The 22,764-nt window shown below is 46.2% G+C and overlaps 1 protein-coding gene across 2 annotated transcripts; it reads right to left on the reverse strand.

Moving 5' to 3' along the window:
- Positions 1-2: 2 nt before the first annotated feature.
- aclya (ATP citrate lyase a) lies at positions 3-22,073 on the reverse strand. Of its 2 annotated transcripts, XM_029123292.2 has the most exons (28): positions 21,881-22,073; positions 19,375-19,554; positions 18,075-18,197; positions 15,473-15,535; positions 15,079-15,269; positions 11,294-11,373; positions 10,438-10,568; positions 9,219-9,337; positions 8,463-8,661; positions 8,238-8,355; positions 7,931-8,085; positions 6,814-6,907; positions 5,894-5,923; positions 5,276-5,417; positions 4,956-5,124; positions 4,774-4,878; positions 4,478-4,674; positions 4,317-4,398; positions 3,995-4,105; positions 3,697-3,824; positions 3,527-3,620; positions 3,170-3,324; positions 2,871-3,021; positions 2,055-2,198; positions 1,862-1,975; positions 1,687-1,769; positions 1,325-1,401; positions 3-1,235 (listed from the first exon to the last, which is right to left on the reverse strand). In XM_029123292.2, exons 2-28 carry the CDS (start codon positions 19,531-19,533, stop codon positions 1,141-1,143), a joined length of 3,309 nt encoding a protein of 1,102 aa, XP_028979125.2. In that variant the 5' UTR covers positions 19,534-19,554; positions 21,881-22,073; the 3' UTR covers positions 3-1,140. The 2 variants fall into 2 exon arrangements, with proteins under 2 accessions (XP_028979125.2, XP_012991519.2); XM_013136065.3 differs by lacking the exon at positions 5,894-5,923.
- Positions 22,074-22,764: the final 691 nt, after the last annotated feature.

Consider the following 22,764-nt stretch of genomic DNA (forward strand, 5'->3'; position numbering starts at 1 on the left):
AGTAATAGGATGTATTTAATATACTGAGTTACATAGTTCTAAAAATACGTATTATTTCTACAGAGGCACATTCAATTCACATAACATTTGAACAAAGTTTAAAAAATACCAACTACACAAGTATAACAGACAAATCTTACACAGTAAATCTCACATAACAAGTGCAGGTGACAATAGAGATTACCTAATGATTAGTAACATCAGAAAAATAATAACGAGTATAATCCCTTTGCTGCCCTGGGTGCGGTTTTGGACCCAAGGAGAGCATTAAACTGCAGCCTCCTGCAGACTAAGGTGCTTGGTCAGTTTGTCTCTCCGTCAACATCTCCATTGGACAACACAGCCATTTCATGGTTATTAACAGTACACCAGAATGCCGATTACTATCTAATACATTCTCATCACACTGATTTACTCTGCCTGTTAATACATACAGTAATAAATAAAGCTATAATCTATGTATCAGTAAAGCAATAGCTAGTATTATTGCACTACAACTCACCCCTGATAGCAAGCGCATCAATTCAATATGGCACTGAAACATTCAAGAAAGATAACCGCACAGAGACACTCGGGAACAGTCTGATCAATTGACACATGCTTGGATTGCAGTGAGATGAGACTCTGAGACACAGCGTCAAATCACTTCACCACGGTCATGACAGTAGGACACAAGTAGTAGTAGTCAGTAATAGCAGAGGCGTTCGCAGTAAATAGAAGGCCAGTCAATCTGTAACCCAGATACTCACGGCCAGAAGACCGCACAGGTCTTCCAACACTGCAGGGTTAACTAATGAATGAGCCTTTCGCTTTCTCTGCCATCTTGCTTTTACTCTGCAGCCGTGTCAGACACAAGCAACATGTCTGAGTGTGGCGTCACAGTTTTGCAGGTCTTCCAAACGTTAACGAGGTTGCAGCACATCTGATTGGCAAACTTTGTTTAGAATATTTTTTTTTTTTTTACTGAACCTGGATTCAATTTGAAAAGGCTTCCTAATTATTGTTGAAAAGTCACATCTATTACGATATCCCCTCCTGTTTTTAATTCTCCGCTGACTGAACACAGTAGAGGTGGGTTGGGGGCCGGAGGTCGGGGTGTGGTGGGAAATGGAGGGGGTGTCCGTGGCCTGGTTTCCATGGTTACATGGACATGTGTTCCGGGAGAACGTAGGAGATGTCATCCCACGGGTGTCGGTACAGGCCCTGCTTCAGTCTCTTCTGATCCAAGTAATGTCCTGGGGGTAGAGGAGAGACACTGCTTAACAATGCCATCCTCCACAACCTCAGCTCCAACATGGTCCAGTGATCATAACCCCACACTTACCAATGAAGCCCATGCTCCGCCCCAGGACAAAGATCCCGTTCAGTGCTCCGATCTCCACAAACTCATCGGCCTCATCCCTGGGTGGGACAACAGGGGGCAATGTTGAGTTTGGTTTATAATTTTTTGGTGCCAACCACACAACTCTTTAGCAGTGAGTTTACACTACTCAGTTAAGTACTGTAGCCATTAGAAAAGGTCCATGCTAGCAGGAAAAGAAAATACAAATAATATACATGTGAATAGCATGAATAAATGTAGGACCACCAAGACTTGTTTGGATGGGAAGGCCAGATGACCCAGATATAACAGCTGCATTAGAGGGCCACTGACTGAAGGGAAATCGCATTAGGTAGCCAGCCTACCGTGTAAATCCACCACAGGTCCTGAGCAGATCCACGAAGGCAACGCCAATGAATCCGTCCACGTTCAGGATCAGGTTGGGTTTCTGAAACAGTGCCAGAGAAGACCTGATTTAGAACACAGGATCCAGGCAGTGTAGTAGACACTGGAGCGGAAGAGCGTGGGTCGGCAAGCTACCTTGGCGGTGGTGATCTTCTCCACATCCATGGCGTAGTCCAACAGCTGGGTGGAGGGGAAGTTCTTCTTCACAAAGTCCTTGAGGATCTGCACACGCATGTCTGGGTTGTTGATCTGAATGAAAACAGATGCATTAGTAGTGGCACAGTGACACACCTGAAGCACCCAGAAAGCTCCGGCGAACCATGCTCACCGATTTGACCCTGTGACCGATGCCCATGATCAGGTTGCCCTCTTTCTTCATCTTGTTGACAAACTCCATGGGCAGCATGCCGCTGTCAAACGCCTTGCTGAACTGCTTGGCGGCAGCGTCCAGTGCCCCTCCGAAACGGTCCCCCTACAAAACACAAACAGAAAGACACGAGAGATGTTCCTAATTTGCTCCCACCTTGTGGAATTAAGATGAATTACAGTTAGCATTCAAACTGTACCCTTCTATGGCACTAGAGCTAGAAAGTTTCACTTTTGGTTGACCAGCTTATAAAAGCTGTAAAAACAGTATGTCTTTGTCTAAAAAATAAAATAAATAAAATGTTAAAGCAAATTATTTGGCTAAGTAATTTGCCCTCAACTCAATGCTTGAAGAGAAGTTGAGTGACCAGTGTAGAATGTTACAGATGAGGGATTTTGCTATCCCCCGTTTGCCATTGTTTGTCTACAGGCTTGAGGTGAGACATTGCCGTCTTGTATGCAGATGGAAATGTTACAGCTTTTCCACTCTAAAACAGAAGCCAGTCTGGTCTGTTCACCAACAGAAATTCCGTCTTTTTACTATGTGCTTTTGTACGCGTCTGACTTCTGGTGAATAAATGTTGTGATCGCCATTTTCTTCCATTTCACCGTAAAATCAAATACGATGATATGAAGGGAAATTTGAAATGCACTTTATTTCACTTCAACATGCTAAGTAATCATTCCTTGATGAAAGCATTTAGCTCCTGTCTGTGAGGATGCAGGTGTAATGCAAGGCTGTGACTGAGCCCCCCCCCCAGGAAGACTAGGGTCTTACAATGGTGAGGAGGCCAGAGGTGAGGCTGGAGATGAGGTCCTTGCCAGCGCGGGCACAGACGATGGTGTTGTGGGCACCAGAGACGGCAGGGCCGTGGTCGGCAGTCACCATCAGGCACATCTCAATGAACTTGGCAGCATAACTGGGAAGCCTGAGGCAAGCAGGGGCAAACACAGACTTGGCATGAACCCTGTTATTTAACGGAATCCAATTACGATTCTGTGTAGGTTTTGTGGGAAGAACGCCTGTATGGCAGTATTTATGTTTGACAGTTTCATCATGTGACAATGGAAGCATACCTTCTCTGGAACCAGAGTAGCCCCAGGGTTCCTCCCAGGCCCATCTCAGACTTAAACACCTCAGTAATGGGCATACCAGCGTAGATCAGCTCCTGGCCCCTCTCATCACAGATACTGGTCATGAAGGAAGCCGGTTTACGGATCAGACCAAGCTCCTACATCATGGATGGAGGAGAAGAGAGAGGACTGTTACCACACCCTCCGATTGCTCCCCCCGTCTGTTTTTGTTTAACACCGTCTGATCCACTTCCTTATATGAAATCCAATAACATTGCCTGGCGCCAACACGAGATCCTGATTCAGGTCATGCGGGTGTTTGCCAGCGTGGCACTGGCATGAGTGTTTGGCAGTACTCACCCGGGCCCAGGAGTAGTCCATTGGGACCGTGGGAGGGGGGACCTCCTTAGCTGGAACAATGATTCCCTTGCCAACAAGGTCATCATACACTGACCTACAAAGGACGATGAAAAGTAATGAAAATGCTTTCTTGTAAACTGGTGGGTTTAATGTAGAGTATCTGCACTGACCCGATGACGTCTCCAAGCTCGTCAAAGCTCTTGGGTACGAAGGCTCCTGCCTCCTTCAGGGCCTGGTTCTTGGCCACGGCGGTCTCCGAGGCCTGGTTGGCACAAGCTCCAGCATGGCCGAACTGGACCTGGGAGGGGGGGAATTCACCGGGTGCGTCAAAAAATTAGGCATTCAATCACCAAAATCACACCATCCCAAACCAGACCTTTTTGAAGGTCTCGGTGACACCAAGCCAACCGCTGTCCAAGAGGTTGTCCTCGTGCCCGCCCCCCCTGCCCCGTGGTCGTTCACACTCACCTCTGAGGAGAACATGGTGGCACAGGTCCCTATGCACCAAGCTACCATGGGCTTGGTGATCCTGCCCGACTTAATGGCCTGACAGATCTTATACTCCTCCGTGCCGCCAATCTAGAAGGGAAACCAACCGTGGTTTAAATACTAAGTCCACATGGACCCACTTGCCGAGGAGGGCATCTAGGCATGGACTTTCAGCACAAAATGTCGTTGTCAATTAGCTACGTTTGGATACACCATTTTGTTCTATGGTTGGTTAGCTCGACCGAGGGTCCTATTAACAGTCGTGGAGACACTGTGATTGATGCGTTTGTCGAACCCTCACCTCTCCCAGCATTACGATCATCTGGACCCCAGGAGTGTCCTGGTACCTCAGCACATGGTCTGTGTAGATTGACCCTGGGTATCTAAAAGGACCAAAATCAGCAATAACGCCATACAGTCACACAACATCACATTAGACATACTGTACGCGCACACACACACCTATCCCCCCCAATGGCCACTCCCTCGTAGACGCCATCTGTGGTGCGGGAGATGATGTTGTTGAGCTCGTTGGACATTCCTCCAGATCGGGAGACATAGGCCACACTCCCTGGACGGTACAGCTTGGAGGCCAGGATGTTATCCAACATGCCCCCTGTGTTCCCAATCTTAAAACAACCAGGCTTGATCCCTCCAACCTGGCCGAAAACAACCACGCACGCACACACTTAAAAATCGCACACTTCTCTACAAGTTCAGTAAAACGAGTGAGAGATGTAGATGTAGGAGGGGCCTACGGTTGCCGGGCCGATGATCGTGACGCCTTTCTCATCCGCCCTCTTGATGATCTTCCTGGTCTGGGCTTCAGGGATGCCCTCAGCAATGATGGCGACGGTGTGGATCTGAAGGGGACATGAAGAGGTACGGTCAGTCACATCATCCTGTTCTGCCCCCGCCACATTACGGTGGTGCTGCCAACCTGAGGGTACTGCATGGTCTCCATGGTGCTGTCGAAGGCGGAGCGGAGCGAGGCGAAGCTGATGAGCACGTCCACATCCGGGTGCTTCTTCATGGCGTCCGACATGTTCTTATAAACCGGCAGCAGGATCTCCTTATGTCCCCAGTAAAACTTCTGCTTGTGGTCCCCGCTGAAACACGCAGTCAGAGAAGGCACTCTTAAGAAACGCCCCCCCGAAAGATATCGAAAAGTGACCGCCTCCCACAGACAGCGATGTGATCATTTTGAGTGCGTGATGCCATTTGTTTGTTGACCTAAAACCAGGAAGTGGAGACACCTACGTGAATGGGTAGACCATGGCAGCCACAGAGGGCTCATCCCTGGAGCACACGTAGTCAAAGTCCAGCATGCCCTGCACTGCCCGCGTCTGCATGCCCCACACTATGGACTTGGTTTGCTTGGTGAAGAGGGTGGTCGCCTTGACTACAGGGACACACAGGAGAGAAGGGGGGGTGGGGGCGACAGGAGATGTTTGGCACGCACATACAGAGACAGACAAGTGCAGAGCTCCTAATGTGTCGCACCGGCAGGGAAGGGGCTTCGAACTCCCTAAATGGAGAGCTAACAGACCAGGAAACACGGAACAGAGACGCATGGCAGGGGCAGCCATGACACACGCTTAACCCATACATCAACCACCCACAGCAACATGTTAGTACTCGCCCACCAAAGGACCCCAAGTATGTGATCGGAAATGTGCCTGGATATACATCCACCCTGTTACAGCTGTTCCCAACCGCTACACTGTTAGAACACCATAGCAACAAAAGCCACCCCTATGAGAGGACTTGAGAGGGAAGGACAGAAGCAAATGGGCCAGCCAGAGGCCTTGACAGGGGGGAGGACAGTCATGTCTCAGGCTGATCTGCCTGGGGGGGGGGGGGGGGGGGGGGTCCTACCTCCTGGACTGTCTGATGATGCCTGTTGGCCTGTGGCACCACAACAATAACAAACAACAACAAAAAACAACAAGAATAAAATGTAATTAAATTCTCAGGATTTGGATTCAGACACATTGTGCAGTAAAGCATGGAGATTCTTCAGAAGCACACTACTTTCTTGGTTTACTGTCTGATTCTGATTTTATGCCGTTCCTCAACCTTGAAGAGATTATAAATCGATATCTGCTGGATACACATGGATGGATTGGCTTGAGATGGGAGAACCCTAAAGGCCAGCAGGAGGAGCTGTGACACAAATCTATGAGAGCTACACCGTCTACTAGGGATGTAACCGTAAAGGTATCCGTAAGTCGTACCGTACCGGTACAGGACATTCGGTTCGGTACGCGTTGTGATCCGAATAAATATAGTCTAGTTTTAATCACACGTTACTTTTTTTGTGGGCAAAACAAACTAAATTATCAACGACATTCTCCTCGGAGACGGATCTTGGAGCCGTAACTTAGCAACGGAAGTAGCCTAGAACATGTAACTTCGCTTGCCGGCGATGGGCAACAGCTGATCAGAAAAAGTGCCTGCTTTAACTACAATGGCAATTGCCAAAGTTTGTAATATCGTAATAAATTATAAGGTGATTTTTTGCACGTCTTTTTCCACTGTACTGAAATCATACCAAACAGTGACTTAAATATTTCGGTACGTACCGAACCGTGACCTCTGCGTAACATTACACCCGTACCGTATCCACATGGGAGCTGATCTCTCTCGCTAAACTGCATTACAGCAAACATGGCAAGGCTCTTACACAACTCTCTTTTTTTTTTTTTTTTTTTTTTTTACTGTTTGTGGTTTCTGTAGTCCTTTAGGTACCATACATTCCTGTAGGCAGTGGCCCAGGGGGTCATCAGAGAACTCACCTGGAGGGATCCCTGACTTGGCCTTCTTGGCTGGAGACACTTCCTGGCCTGCCTTGTTCTCAGAGAAGGATGCTGTCCTGCTGGAGGCGGGGGTCTGTGGAGGACACAGGAGAGATTAGGAAGTTATGTTCTGATCAACAGTTAATCATGTGAACTCCAGCTCTGATAAATGCAGACCTTGATAGAATAGCTTTGATTGCAATTACTTGCTTGAAAATGATTCAATATCTGACCTGTGAAAACTCAATTAATTCAAATATATTCACATTTATAAAACAACATTCAGTTGTTGTACAGTGGAGCAGTATTCTCTCACACACACACACAGCTGTGAAAGCCATAACGCAGCACATTTTTAAAAGGCCCCTCCAGGCTGCTACAGAGATCTGCTGTATTGTGTCCTGGGCAGTCTGCAATAAAAGAACAGCACACAAAGCTGCTACACAATCAACCAGGGCTCATAACCTCCATATACAAGCCTGGCTAGACACAGATCACAACGACACGCAGACGTTGTCAGGTCAACAAACCATCCACACCAATTACAGAACCACACAACGACTGTGTATATGGGATCATATTCAGATGAGGTGAGTCTTCCCAGTTTACCACATTGGAGTTCTGACTTCAGGCCCAGGGTAACCTACCAACTAACCGGCACTGGAGTTCTGAATTCAGGCCCAGGGTAACCTACCAACTAACCGGCACTGGAGTTCTGAATTCAGGCCCAGGGTAACCTACCAACGAACCGACACTGGAGTTCTGACTTCAGGCCCAGGGTAACCTACCAACTAACCGGCACTGGAGTTCTGAATTCAGGCCCAGGGTAACCTACCAACGAACCGACCCTGGAGTTCTGACTTCAGGCCCAGGGTAACCTACCAACGAACCGGCACTGGAGTTCTGACTTCAGGCCCAGGGTAACCTACCAACGAACCGACACTGGAGTTCTGACTTCAGGCCCAGGGTAACCTACCAACGAACCGACACTGGAGTTCTGACTTCAGGCCCAGGGTAACCTACCAACGAACCGACACTGGAGTTCTGACTTCAGGCCCAGGGTAACCTACCAACGAACCGACCCTGGAGTTCTGACTTCAGGCCCAGGGTAACCTACCAATGAACCGGCATTGGAGTTGAGCAGGAAGTTGGCGGTGTGGGCGGCTGCAGGAGGCTCTTTGGGGATTGGTCGGTGGCCTAGTGCCATGCCCACAATTGCAGTCATGTGGGTCTCCGTGCCGAAGACATGGATTGGAATGCCAGTGGTCTTTCCTGTAGAGACATCACACACACGTTTCCTGAAGGTCAGACATGTCAATTAAAGCCCAAAATAACATTGGCTTGACCTTTAACTAAGTACAAAATGAGGAGATATATATTTGTCTCTAGCAAAACACTATTGTATCTATCGCGGAGCTACTGACCCACTTCTCCCATCACCCGGAGGCCCTCCTGGTAGTTGGGGCCTCCACGGCGGACAAAGATGGTGATCTCATGTTCCTTTATGGGGCCCTGATAGTCTCTGATGGCCCTGACAATTCCCTGGAACAGAACAATGAATATGTAAAACATTTGAGTTAAGCATTTGAGTTAAAAGCACCTGATGTTGACGTTTTCATAATTATGCGTGCATGTCTGCAGACGCCTACCTTAAACGTGGCTGCGACATTAGTGAAGTTGGCAATGCTTCCTCCAATGATGAGGACCTTCCCTTCCGGGTGTTTCTCACGGGTCATCAGGGACAGGATGGTCTTGGCGTAGTCATAGGTCTGCTGTTCGCTAGGCGCGCCGGAATACTCCCCGTAATTGGCCAGCTCGTCCACCCCGCCCAGGTCACAGATGGTGTCACTGCGGAGGAGGGATCCCATTGGTTAAACTCGCACAGATGACATTGCATCAATCTACCTCTCTGTTCCTTCACCCTGGCAGTGTGTTGCCATTGTGAAGGTTTCGTGTTCATCCGGAAGGTATGCCCCATCAGGCTCTTCTCCAGCACCTGGGAGTCAAGAACTGTTCCAGTCCATAGCCTTCATTAATTAGTCATAGCAGGTCTGTGTGGGTGTGCATGTGTTTTATGCCAAATGCTCCTGACAGAGGGAGAGACTCCAGACTCTCGTTAAGATTGGCATCGTTAGAGGATCCAATTAGAGCAGCAGAATCTGGTCTGGGCTTGGCGGCAGTGCCGACATCAGTCTGACTGAATCGCTGGTGAACTCTCCTAAAGTTCAACCCAATAACTACTTTAGTGATTTGGCATATACATGCCAGCCTTACCATGCAGCCTGGTCTGGGCAACATAAAGCCGGAAGCAATGTCACAATAGAAGAATAAGGGGAATCTGCTTTGGCATACTATCACGGGTCATGTGGACCCAGGCACGGTGAGGACTGGGTGACGGTGACTACCTGTAGACGACCGAGGCCCCGCCTCCTGCCACCATGGTCCAGATCCTGCCTCGGGGGTTGAGCAGTGTTAGTTTAAGACTGGCTCCGCTCTTGGCATCCAGGTCTGCAATATAGGCCTCCTGCAAGACATGAGGTAAGGTTAGGGGGCGGTCACAGTAACGGGGGGCGGGGCTTCCTGAACCCAGTTGTAATCAGGGGAAATACATATTATAATGAGCACCACTTCATTAGTCTCTAGTGATCTGCCCCGTTGGTCCTGTTGTAACTAATCTGGTCCACGTTCAGTAACAGAAGATAAACAGGCATTAAAATACCAGATACCTCATTAGGAGCAGGATTTGAGGTCTTCCCAAATAATCAGTAATTCTCTGTGGAATGTTGTTTTTTGTGCACGTTCTACTGGTGGCAAACATTGATTTCTGGTACTGTGGTGACAATCAGACAAAATGTCCAGGCAGTGGAAAAACAGCATGACGCATATGACTTAGTTTGTGACAGTGAGGGACACAGCTGGCGACACACCCAATCAAAGGCCCCCCACAGGTTCAGTAGCTCCACCCTATAGTGACAGCCACCCAATTACATAGCCCCATCTGGCTTATACAGCACCCAGCCTCTGTCTGGAAACAGCTTAACCCAGCCAGAGATACGAATGCTCACTGAACCTTTAAGTCCAGAAAAGACCAGAAAACCCAAACACAAGCCAATCAAATCAATAGAATTAAAAAATACATTAAATCTGGAAAGAGCCACATGGATTATACAATATGAACACATCCCCCACGTACCGGTTGCTGTCCACATTGACCATTGCTGTTACCAAGGGGAACTATAGGTCGTCATGGAGACCAGGTTCTAAATCAGTATGGGTCATCTCTGTCCAGGTTACTCTATCCTGATCACGACCCCCCAGGACATATGGCCCAGAGACCAAAATAACAGTGTCAGGAATTAACCGGAGGAAAGTGACACCATTATCATCTATTTATGCAGGTAGAAGATGAACCCATTTCAACATACGTATAGGGAAGAAGCTGTGTGAAGAAAGAGTGACTGACCTAGTGAAGGTATCTAAGGGTGTGGGACTTATAAAGCTATACCATCATTTATTATGACTTCCTGGTAAGTACAGTCATCCTTCCAGTGCCACGGAGCAGGCTTTGTGTTGACACAAGGAAATCTGATCCCATTCATCTCTGACTTCAGTCACGTGACTCACCTCTGGGTAGGCCTCTCTGCCGAAGGGCGGAGGGAACTCCACGTCACCCCACTTGGCCTTACAGAGGTAGTCAGCCGTGGCATCGATCTTAGCCGCCATGTCCAAAACAAACACACCATCCTTTGTAACCACTGGGAGAAAGAGGGAGACAGAGAGGGACAAAGACAACATTAAGGGCTAACATTAAGGGCTAACAGAAGCATGTAAGCCTGGGAACCCGTAGAGATTAAATACAGACGGCAATCATCCACTTATTGATATTCACTTGGCTTCTTCCACTGTCATTAAAATAAGTGGACTGCTCCCTGTCTGTGGTTCACTGCTATCCTGCTTAATTGGATTTGTTCCAAGGGCCAGGTATGGTTGTTTGTACTACGCTTGTGTATTCATGTAGCTGCCAAAGAAACTGGCTTGTCCCAGCAGTGCCACGGCCGGAGTGATCTCTGAAATACAACACCAGGGAAAGTGAGGACCATGTCAGCCACCAGGGGGCGTCCTAACCTCTCCACTGCCTGTGGGAGGAGGAGACTGCAACTGCAGACGAAGAAGGGGGGACTTCAAAGCAGGAGGGGAGGTCCCAGCCCCCACCCCGCCCTTCCAGAGGAACAGCTGCCACTGGGCATAGTGCCTGTTGCCCCATCATTAAACACACCACCGTCTTCAAACAGTCAGAACATTAATTATTGAACCGGTTCCCCCTTCAGAATAAAAAATGTTGTGATCAACTTCTGCTTCTGGGCATGTTTAACCGCAAAACAGATTTCGATCACTTTCTTTTGATCTTTGATTTCCTCATAACTTTGATGATGACAACATGACTGCCCTTGGTAAGTGGTTATTGATTGACAGGTCCTACCCAGGGGGTTGATCTCCAGGTAGGTAAAGTACAGGTCTTCGTACAGGTTGAAGAGTCCAACGATGAAGCTGGCCAGGACACTGTGGGATGAAACAGCCAAGTTAGACTGTTAAGAGTTAAAAACAAGTAAATGTCACCTGTAATCCACCGAGGAATTCTCTCATCATTATGAGCAAGAACATAAATGTGGCTCGGAAAAAGAAGAGTCAGTTGACGACACGCTGAATATCCCTGTGTGACAGCACTTCTCAACCAGTCCAAAAAGCTGGGTGTAAATACACTTGCTCTCACATGCTTAGATGGCTCTTGAATTAATCAAGTCTCTGCATATAAATACTTAGTTTATCATCTAGTCAATCCCTGTCTTATAATGCATGTTGATGAACTCTGTAAAAGGCTAAAAGATCAAGCTAGGCTTCCTCTATATAAACCGAACATGTTTGTCCTACCCAAACAGAAAAATTGTGCAAGCTAGTTTTATGTCAATTATAGATTATGGGGATATTATCTACATGCATGCTATGGCATCCACACTTAAACCACTGGATACGACTTAGCATTGCGCAAGCTACAGAACACGCCACTCTAGTTTATATCAGGGCTGGACTTCCCTGTCCTTGAGACGAAAACCACATGCTCTCGTGTTTGTTTATATAGCAATTCAAAATAAACAACCCTCTTATTTATCATCACTTATCAACATTAGAAATGTAACTCATAAAACCAGACCTCAAGCCTGGATTAAACCGGAGACCTCTGCAATCTCCACACAATTGGGTATGACTGCCTTTTCGGTTTTTGCTTCTTGCTTATGGAATAATCTGCAGACCAAACTTAACTGGGGACTTGTGTCCCCCTTGCCAATTTTAAACATTTATTGGAGGATTTTAGTTTTTGTGTTGCTTGTACCTGCTTTGGGTATTGCAGGTTCTGTGCTATATGGGGAAATAAACTCTGTGTGAACCTAACAATCTGCTGCTGTCTTTGTGTTTACTTTGATCGTTTCACTTTGACTGGTTTTTATTTTTCTGTAGCCTGTAACGGTTTGTGATCCGGTGTGTGGTCTGTAGGTCTCTGGGTTAAACGGTCACAACCGCCATACACTGAGCAGTGTACATTTTGTCGTAATGACATACACAATTTCTCACACGTATGTAACTGTTCCAAAACCGGGTACCTGATGTACAGTGGTTATAAGAAGTCTACACACCCCTGTTAAAAGGACAGGTTTTTTTTTTTATATAAAAGAACGAGACCAAGATAAATCATGTCAAAACTTTTTTCCACCTTTAATGTGACGTATAATGTGAACAATTCAATTGAAAAACAAACTGAAATCTTCAAGGGGGAAAAATTAAACAAAAACCTTACAATAACCTGGTTGCATAAGTGTGCACCCCCTCTTATAACTGGGGATGTGGCTGTGTTCAGAATTAACCAATCACATTCAAACTCATGTTAAATAGAAGTCATTACACGCATGCCATCATTTAAAGTGACTCTGATTAATCAAAAATAAAGTTCAGCTGGTCTAGTAGGATTTTCCTTACATTTTCTTAGTTGCATCTCAGAGCAAAAGCCATGGTCCACAGAGAGCTTTCAAAGCATCAGAGGGATCTCATTGTTGAAAGATATGAGTCAGGAGAAGGGTACAACCTGATTTCCACAGCATTAGATATACCATGGAACACAGTGAAGACAGTCATCATCAAGTGATGAAAATATGGCACAACAGAGACATTACCAAGAACTGGACGTCCCTCCAAAATTGATGAATAGTCAAGAAAACTGGCCAGGGAGGCTTCCAAGAGGCCTACAGCAACATTAAAGGAACTGCAGGCATTTCTGGCAAGTACTGGCTGGGTGCAACATGTGACAGCAATCTCCCATATTCTTCATATGAATGGGGTAGGGTGGCAAGACGGAAGCCTTCTCTAACACAGAAAAACATCCAAGCCCAGCTGAAGTTTGCAAAAACAAACATCAAGTCCCCCAAAAGCACATGGGAAAATGTATTATGTTCTGATGAAACCAAGGTTGAACCTTTTGGCCATAATTCCAAAAGGTATGTTTGGCGCAAAAACAACACCATACCCATAGTGAAGCATGGTGGTGGCAGCATCATGCTTTGGGGCTGTTTTTCTTCAGCTGGAACCGGGGCCTTAGTCAGGGTGGAGGGAATTATGAACAGTTCCAAATACCAGGCAATTTTTACACAAAACCTTCAGACGTCCGTTAGAAAGATGAAGATGAAGTTCACCTTTCAGCACGACAACAACCCAAAGCACACATCCAAATCCACAAAATCATGGCTTCACCAGAAGATTATCGTTTTGGAATGGCCCAGGCAGAGCCCAGACCTGAATCCAATTGAACATCTGTGGGGTGATCTGAAGAGGGCTGTGCACAGGAGACATCCTCCCAATCTGACAGATTTGGAGTGCTTTTTCAAAGAAGAGTGGGCAAATATTGCCACGTCAAGATGTGCCATGCTAATAGACTCCTACCCAAAAAGACTGAGTGCTGTAATAAAAGGAGCTACAACAAAGTATTAGTTTAAGTATATATATTTTTTTGTGTGTGAAGATTTCAGTTTGTTTTTCAATTTAATTGTTCACATTATAGGTCACATAAAAAGTTCTGACATGATTTATCTTTGTCTAATTCTTTTACATCACAAGAACATGGCATTTTAACAGGGGTGTGTAGACTTTTTTTATCCACTGTATGTTATCCTCCAAAGTGGTATGTCAGGCATGTTCTGATTTTACATGACTTTTTTGTAAACCTCCATAGTATTACATGACTTGTATTTCCAGGGTTGTTACATGGATTTCATTTATACAAGTGCAGTGCATTTGTTTAGTACACCTAAGGGACAGTGCAGACCTCGCCAAGCCCAATATCCATTACAAACCGGAGTATTTTCTCATTCCTGTCTGTTAGTCTGTCTGTCAGCTGTACATGCACTGTCATGAACACCTTGTTCTCCTGCCTGTCAGCTGGCCGACTCTGGCTGGCCTCGGGGAGCGGAGCAGACCAGGTCCCATCACGGCCAAACACACACAGTGACTCAGCTTCTCTCCTGCTGGCAGATTCTGACAGGGCCAGGGCGGACCGAGCTGCTCCGCTCCAGAGGACGGGACGGGGGGACGGGGGCGGGGGGGGGGGGGGTTGGGCGGCGCCAAACCGTCATCGTCAATGTCAGCCAAGACAGTAGTAAGACTGGCCAGCCGCTTGTTGGCATCACAGTGAAAGAGGACTGTATCAGACCCATCAAAATAACTGGCAGTCTCCAGGAACGTGCTCAGAATTTGAGGCTGGGGAGAGGGGGGGTTGGGGTGAATGAGGGCCAGCTAGCGGGGGGAAGTTTGTCATTTATCTAATGGAACTCCCCCATCCTCCCCCCCTTCCTTTCCTCCTCCAGTTTGCTGCATTATCTCTTCCACTTATGTGTCATGCTGCCCTTGCTTGCCAGTAAGATTTAGCTTTGCAAAACAACATTATTCTGTAGCTCCTGTGTCCCTCAGGTAGCGGGGCACACGCTTGCAAGCCCAGGGTTGTCGGTTTAAATCCCACAGGGGCCCATATGGAAACGTATGAGAATGTAGGGAACTCGCTGATTCAAGTCACCGTGGAACTGACTTACATGTCAAACGTGTCTGTGAATAAATGACCCCTTTCAAAAATATCTGTCACCATCCTTCATCCTGTCAGCACATAAATGGCCCCCGAGACAGAAGAGACGGGTTCTCAGATGAGGACGAACGTCTCCTGCCACTCACGCTGTTTTGTCTGCAGTGACGTGTGTCAGGAGCTGTTTCTTCACCGCTTCTTCGGTCAGCTTCTCATCCACTCCTACCAGCAGCTTACTGGCCTTCGCATCCACGTCCCCAACATCCACCCCTCCTTCGTGGTGGAACAACACGTAGTCTCCTTCCCGGGTGGCGTAGATACACACATAGAACTCCTCTTCCTGAGGGACAGGGAGACAGACGCAAGTCAGAGTTTCATTCTAGAGAGTTTTCCTGCTAATTAATGTTATTAATGTAATCCATTTGCCACTGGGGTTGAACAGGTCATGGTTCCACTTAAAGCGAGTTGGAAAAACCTGTTGTTTCGCAGTACTCTGTGATGCACTACCTGAACTAGAAAAACAGCATTACATAAACGATTTACCTGCTTGTGGGCTACGAATGGCTCGATGAGGAAGTTCTTCAGTATGCCCTTTGCTTTTCCCACCTCAGAAAGAAGAAAATAAATAAACAGCCTCTTAGTGAGAAACTCAAACACATTGTGTTGGAAACAGAGAACTCATGAAGCAAAGAGGCAATATTTAACTTAGCATTCCCATGGGGAGATTATGTACTGAATCTTTATCAGAGTAGTTGAGCCAGCTGTGGAGAGTCTGGGGGATTCATCTAAACGCAACAATGCCCTTGTTTACAGGTATGCTCCGACTGACTGAGCGGGGAGAAGGGAGAATGCTTAAATCAAAGAACAAATGAATGAACACCCTTCTTAAGGACACAACGTGTGGAGAATGTGGCCCCAAACAGACACACTAAATCATCAGGCAGAGAATGATGTATAGGGGAGATAGTCTGAGGTTGAAACTGCATTGTCATTCTCGAAACACCAAATTGACAGGGGATGTTGTGCTCCAACCAAAACTGCAGACAGAGCAGGTGTCCAATCTAGGTGACTTCAAAATGAAAATGTATTTACCTTTATTTATAGAGAGAAATCAATGTCTCTTTTACAGCTGAGCCATGTGTTAGAGCAATAAAACACTTACAAAATGGAAATAAAACATACATTAAGAAAAACAGTCAATCACAATTGACTAAAATACATTTTTATAAGAAATGTAAAATGTGCTATATGCATTGAAATATTTAACTTAAGATATACTTAAGAATGGCATTCCTTGAGTGTGGGTTTCTCCAATACTTGACAGCTGTTAGATAGTCAGGAGGTTTTTCACAACTGCCTTACAAAAAATTAAAAATAAACATCAACCTATGTCTGGCCCTTATAGATGTCAGTGAATCCCAGCCAGCTGAAGCATATAACATACAGTGATGAGTTTGCACCAGAGATAAAATATCTAGATTACATACAGATATTTGAGTACAGAAGCTGAAGCATATATATCACCATAATCTAGTAGTGACATAAGTCACTTGCACAACATCTCATCTATGCTGATGATACAGACATGATTTATTCCAATAAAATAAACCAATTCGGCCAACTCACTGCCACGTTTTTAAAAGATTTTAATCTGACCAAATCCCAAGGCATTGGTAAGAAGCAAGCGGGGACCTAATGGAACTCAGTTATGAAGAAAACTAATGGGGGAAGAACGCTGTCTGAGTACCACTGCAGGCGACGTCCCACTCCAACATCCAGCCAGCTAATTTGGCCTGTGCTCAGAAGCCAGCAGGCATAAAACAACCAGAGATGCCGGAGAGCATCGCGCCAGACAGAAAGAGCCGTGGAGTTGACATTTCCGAGGGACGAAACGAGCGACAAAGGCAGAACGGAGTCAGTTTAACCTCTAGGGAAAAATGATGTGGTGAGCCCTGGACTCAGAAAACCTGACTGAGATATGCGGGTGAGTAAGTCGGCAAGAATTAGAGTGAAAGACAATAGGAGAGGAGCCGAGTGGCGAGAGATGTGGGAGCACAGCGAGAAGAACAAGCCCAGCTGACAGACTCAATTGTTCACGGTGACTGACCTCTGGCAAAACCCCCATGTCTCCAGACACCACCAGTCTCTTAGAACAACACACAATTAACCAGTGTTGCGCGTGCGCGCGTGTGTGTGTGTGTGTTGGGGGGTGGGGGGAACACTTCTAGTTACCTTTACATTGTTTTTAGTTAGTTCAATTTTTTTGGAGTTCTTCATGTTTATACTTGTAATAGCGGAAACAGACAAGTTCTGGGATATTGACGTGTCAATCCCACAAAGACAGCTTTTTATTGAGTCCATCCACTGCCATTAGTATGTCTCACTAATGGGCCAGTGTACTCAATCCAATAACAAATGTGTGTGGATTATGCTGAACAACTAACAGTGGAAACTGAGATATGTAATCATGTAAAGGAACAAAGACACCATTAGCGCAGTGAATTCATTTAATCTTATTTATGGTCTCCACCGATGTCTGCCATTCTCCATCTCAAACATCTTGCTAGTGATATGTCCCGTAACACACAGCTGCTAACAGTCTACCTCATTTATTCTCTGAGCCCGGGGTTTATGAAGCCTGCATACGTCCCAGCGGCTCACAGAGTGATGAATCCACGCTCCAATCAGGGCTGGCAATGAAACCCGTTCACTCACTAGTCACCAGCAGGACTGGTTCAACAGACAGGTCCGGAAGAGCAACACCTGACAAGGCTCATATACAATCTGTGTGCTCTGGACCGAAGGCAGAGACAAAACGTATGTCTGAACAAACTCAATTAACTTGAATGGATGGTACTGGTGGGCCAGAGAGACCTGGGATAAATATAGTAAGAGGAGAGATGACAGAGCGGGGGGGGGGGGGGGGGGGGGTCTGGTATGGACCTGAACTGAACTGTATATTTATGCGGTACTCTGTATTACAGCAATAGAGCGGTGTGGTACATGGCCAACATACCACAGATATGGGCTGTTCTGAGACACAAAAATCAGCATTGAAGAGCAATCAGCATTCATGTCTTAAACCAGCCAGCTGATAATGGCAGATAAGCTACAGGATGGGTTAGTGCGTGGGTCCATTACTTACCATAGTCTCCCTCATGAGGCGGGTCTTCAGCCACTGCTGGACTCCCGGGAGGTCCAGGTTCACGCCCACCAGTCCCAGCTTCCCCCTCCGCTTGATCAGCTGATCAGGCTTCACAACCAGCCGCTGGGGAACAGACAACACGGCACAACCGTCAACATGAAGAATATCTTGCTAAATTGTTTCTTTTTTGTGTTATTTCTAAGACATACAAAGTTAATCTCGAAGGTCATGGGCATGCACAATCTGCCACTCACTTCAGGCAAGATTACAGGCTTTTTTTCCCTCAGCTTTTTAAGCCTATCCTGAAGTCTGGGATCTGGGTAACTGAAAATCCAGGAGGCTTTAGTGTCATGGTTCACTTCCACCACAGTCTTTGCCCCCGCCAACCCAACCCCCCCCACGCTGCTACCTTTCAGAGGTGAATCAAAGATGGGGGAGAAATGACTTGTGAGACTGGAGCCATTATCTGGAGTGACCAGGCAGAGCAGACCCAGGGTGAATGTTAATGTAATTTACTAATCAATTGTGTCACATGGCTTCACGTGCATCTGGACCCACATCTGCCCTCCTCTAACCTCTTCATCCTCCATGCTGATACCTCACTGCACCAGACTGCCTAGTAGCACTTAACAAGAGAGGGAGAGACAGAGAGGGAGCGCGATCGAGGGAGAGCGACCGAGGGAGAGAAACAGAAAGGCTTTGCACTAAGAGATGAGTCATAGTGTAATTTTATTAAACCTTTCTCTGTCCCTGACCAGCCCCCCCCCCAAAACCATCTACAAGATGCAATTATGACTGCTCGTTAATTATATCTGCTCGTTAAGAAAGTAAGCTCCCATTCACGGTGGATGTCAGCTTTTATTCCCCATGATGCATTGGGCGGGGGGGGGGGGGGTGAAATCGGCCATTCATTCTCGTCCAAATTGACTTTGCTTCATATCTGTTTCACAGCCATGAGAGTGTGCGGGAGGGAAAATGCAAACGAGTGCCAGGAGGCCACTCTAAGTGTTTGCATCCGCAACATGGAGATTACACCACACAGGCTGCAGGTGGAGAAGTTGACTAATGTGATGGGTTAGGAAGCTAGATTTACAGAAAATTCCCGGATCTCAGATGCAATCCTTGATCCTCTAATCCTCAGAGCAAAGGCATGTATGCTTGTGGCCATTGGCAATCATTATGAAGAAATAGCGAATGCCTGTAAAGGCACATCTGTAACATGGGTCATTGTTCCTTCCCTCCTGCTGGACTGCCCCAGGCCAGAGGACCTTACAGGTTGGTCGGGTCGGAGGATCTTTACCTCGGTGAGGAGCCAGGGATGATCCTGTGCCAGCCGCTCAAAGTCCGTCTCCGCTGTCACATTGGCATAGCGGAAACGGTTCTGGACAGCTGCAGAAGTACAGATGTACTTATAGAGGAACTCCTTTCCCGTCTGCTCGGAAATGGCTTTGGCCGACATGGCTGATAAGAAAACAGTGGCCTTGTAGAGGGGAGAGAAGAGAGACAAGAAAGAGAGATGGAGTCAGAGATGGAGGGACAAGACAGAAAGTGATAGAGCTGAGATGGAGAATGATCAGGTGAAGTAGATTTGACACCAACATGGTTAAAACCGAACACTGCGCATCATGCTCCCAAGTGATTTATTATAACATTTCAGTTCTATTTATCAGGCATTCATCAGAAATTGTGTTAACCTACAGATTCTGCCTCCCTCTCTAACCTGCCTGGGCCAGACAGAGCCCCGAGACAGACAGACACCTGTCCAATCGGACAGACCCTGAGAAACACACGCAACTGTCCAATCAGACGGAGCCCTGAGAGACACACACAACTGTCCAATCAGATGGAGCCCTGAGAGACAAATCCAATCAGGGCATGGAGGACAACACACACAGCAATGCACACCAACACAAAACAACCTCCAGAGACCGTTGCACTGATTTCTCAAACAGGAACACAAATGAACGGTGCCCTTCCCAGGTCAACCGCCTACTCACCTTGTAAAGATGGATAAAACATCCTGCCACTGTCTCTAAAGCCAGGATATAATATATAATACACAGCGGACATCGTTCCTAAATGAGAGGACTCTAGACTGACCTACGCCATTTAAGGTGTAGTCTCGCACAAAGAAGATAAGCCGGGTGGTCTGATTAACATACTACCATGATGTCATCACAACCTGTAAAAAGTGAGAAGCAACCTGGGCAAACGGACTGTTGGGTAACTCCGGGGTGACCCATTACCCTCCATCACCTTTAGATGTGCCCATTATTTATGAAAAATCTAATGTACAAATTATTTGTTACGGTTCAAAACTTTCCCAATCCCCACGCTCCAACCTCCACCTGCCTGCCTCCCTCTGTCCCTCATCAGACACCATGTTGGAATGGTTGTGTTATTGATCTGTCCTTGGTTTCCTGTTTCAATCACTGGGGCATTTACAAGACCAGACGGAAATCAATGCTGATGAAAAATGCGTCCTATTAGAGCTGCTACGGACCCAGTCAGAGACTAGTGTCTGTAATATTACACACGCACGGTTCCTGCGTAAGCCTGCCATAATGGTGCAGGCAACGAACTGGCTCTCTATATGTGCTTCATATACTAAGGATCCTGGGATGTCTTGGAGAAGAGTCGCTCTGAGCTGCTTCCCTGCCAGTGTGTGAATAGATAAATGGATGGGGGTGTTGTTGGGGCATCAACAGTAGAGTCACAACAGCCCTGGTCCGGAGTCAGTATAAAACAGGACTCACGACAGCCCTGGTCCGGAGTCAGTATAAAACAGGACTCACGACAGCCCTGGTCCGGAGTCGGTATAAAACAGGACTCGCAACTATGAATTATACTTTATTTCCTCTCTGCTCTGCTTGTCAAACTGGAAATAGACACCATATTTGCGAACACAAAAGATTCAACATGAAACTTAATCTAGAGTGATGAGGCACCAGATTCTGTGAACTACTATTTGAGGTCCACCAACACACTAATGGAGATGCACCAGATAAAGTGGAAACCACACAGACCTAGCAAAAACACAGGAAACACTGGCTTCTCTTTATCACAACAGCTGATCAGTCAGGTATGTATGAGATCCACAGTGCAAAGCACTCTTTACTATATCTTAAGGCATTGAAGTCAAAATGCAATTTACATGGCCGTGTTCTAAATATAACATCCTGGGGGGTGCTTTAAATTCATCAGTGCTTCACATGAAAGGAAACACCTGACTGCCAGAGAAAATAGATTTTGGGACTAAAAGGTTTGAGTATACAAAGTGGTTTAAAGAGCTGACTGATAATGCACAGTGTGTGTCAATAAACATAAACTCAGTCAGATCCCAAGTTTCATAAAACGCATGATAATCACAAAATAATCTGACTGGAGAGCAAGCCTGGTCAAAGATAGCATGATTCATTCATTCTGATTTCAACCACATCACCGGTCATATTGATAGCAGGCCAATAAAGTCAACTTGCTTTTATGTCTTTAGACCAGCCACGGTAAATATGTTGACACAAATAAACTATAGTAAGCGTGGTAACAGTGACTCATTCATGCCACTATGCATAATGAATTCATGACCGGTACAACTGACTGACCAGTTCAACCCGTTCCGGCTCTAGTTAAAACAGGATCTCTTTCACTCGCTCACACACACACACATACATACATACATACATACATACACACAAAGATGATGCCTTTTTCCTTTTATTTACTGCGTTAGGCTTTATGAAACTTTAACTCGGTTTTCAAATGACTATAAAACAAATACAAAAAGGAAGATGATACATTCGGCCTACCTCGATAACTAGTAGAAGACAAAATACTGCGTGAAGAGTCGGATCGTTTGGATAGCTGCGAAACGATATTCAGCCGGTAGTTAGAGTATGGGACGGGTTTGCTGTCGGAGTGGACCAATGAATACAATTCAGTATTATCTCCTGAGTTTCTTCACTCAGCTAATCTGTGGATAGCTTTAGCAGATATATTGGTCTCTGATTGGCTCACCAGACCTCATGTTGCATCATAATGCTCACGCCCAACTATAAGGACACTGATTGGCTGGCATTTTCTTGTGCGACATTTTAGCCAATCACAATGGAATCATATGATCACCCACAGGACGTTCGTTGACTTTTTTTTTTTTTAACTAGAAATTAATAATATGAATTCTGGCAAGTTAATCAAAATGTATATATTTTTCAGTTAGTCCGATTGGCCTTCACCGTAAGAAAAATATACGTGCAGATGACTAACATTTGTGGCCTTCAAATAAACAAAATGCAGTAAACTGAGGTTTTGTATTATACCCCAGATCCGCATTTTTTTCGTTCGAGTAAATCTCAGACTATTTCTGTCTTAAATGTAAACTAGAATTCGTCTTCCACACAATAGATGGGACAAGCCAGAGCAGCATATACCCAGACAACCCGGATATTTACACCACAAACTGGTTTTGTGACCAATCAGATCGTTTCAGCAACTTTCAGAGACGATTTGATTGGTCAAGCACATTTAACGAAAACACTATTAGAACTGCTCGGCCAGAGTGAATGCATGCTTAAGGCCCTGTGTGTGCTGTATAAGGCATCTGGAAAACAGACTGTGTTAAGTGTTGCATACCGCCCGTGTGCGAATTATCCTGATCTTGCAGTTGTGATGCAACGATGGTTGCTTTAGCGGT

Source organism: Esox lucius, chromosome 11 (genome assembly GCF_011004845.1).
Source record: "Esox lucius isolate fEsoLuc1 chromosome 11, fEsoLuc1.pri, whole genome shotgun sequence".
In the NCBI taxonomy this organism is placed as follows: domain Eukaryota; kingdom Metazoa; phylum Chordata; class Actinopteri; order Esociformes; family Esocidae; genus Esox; species Esox lucius.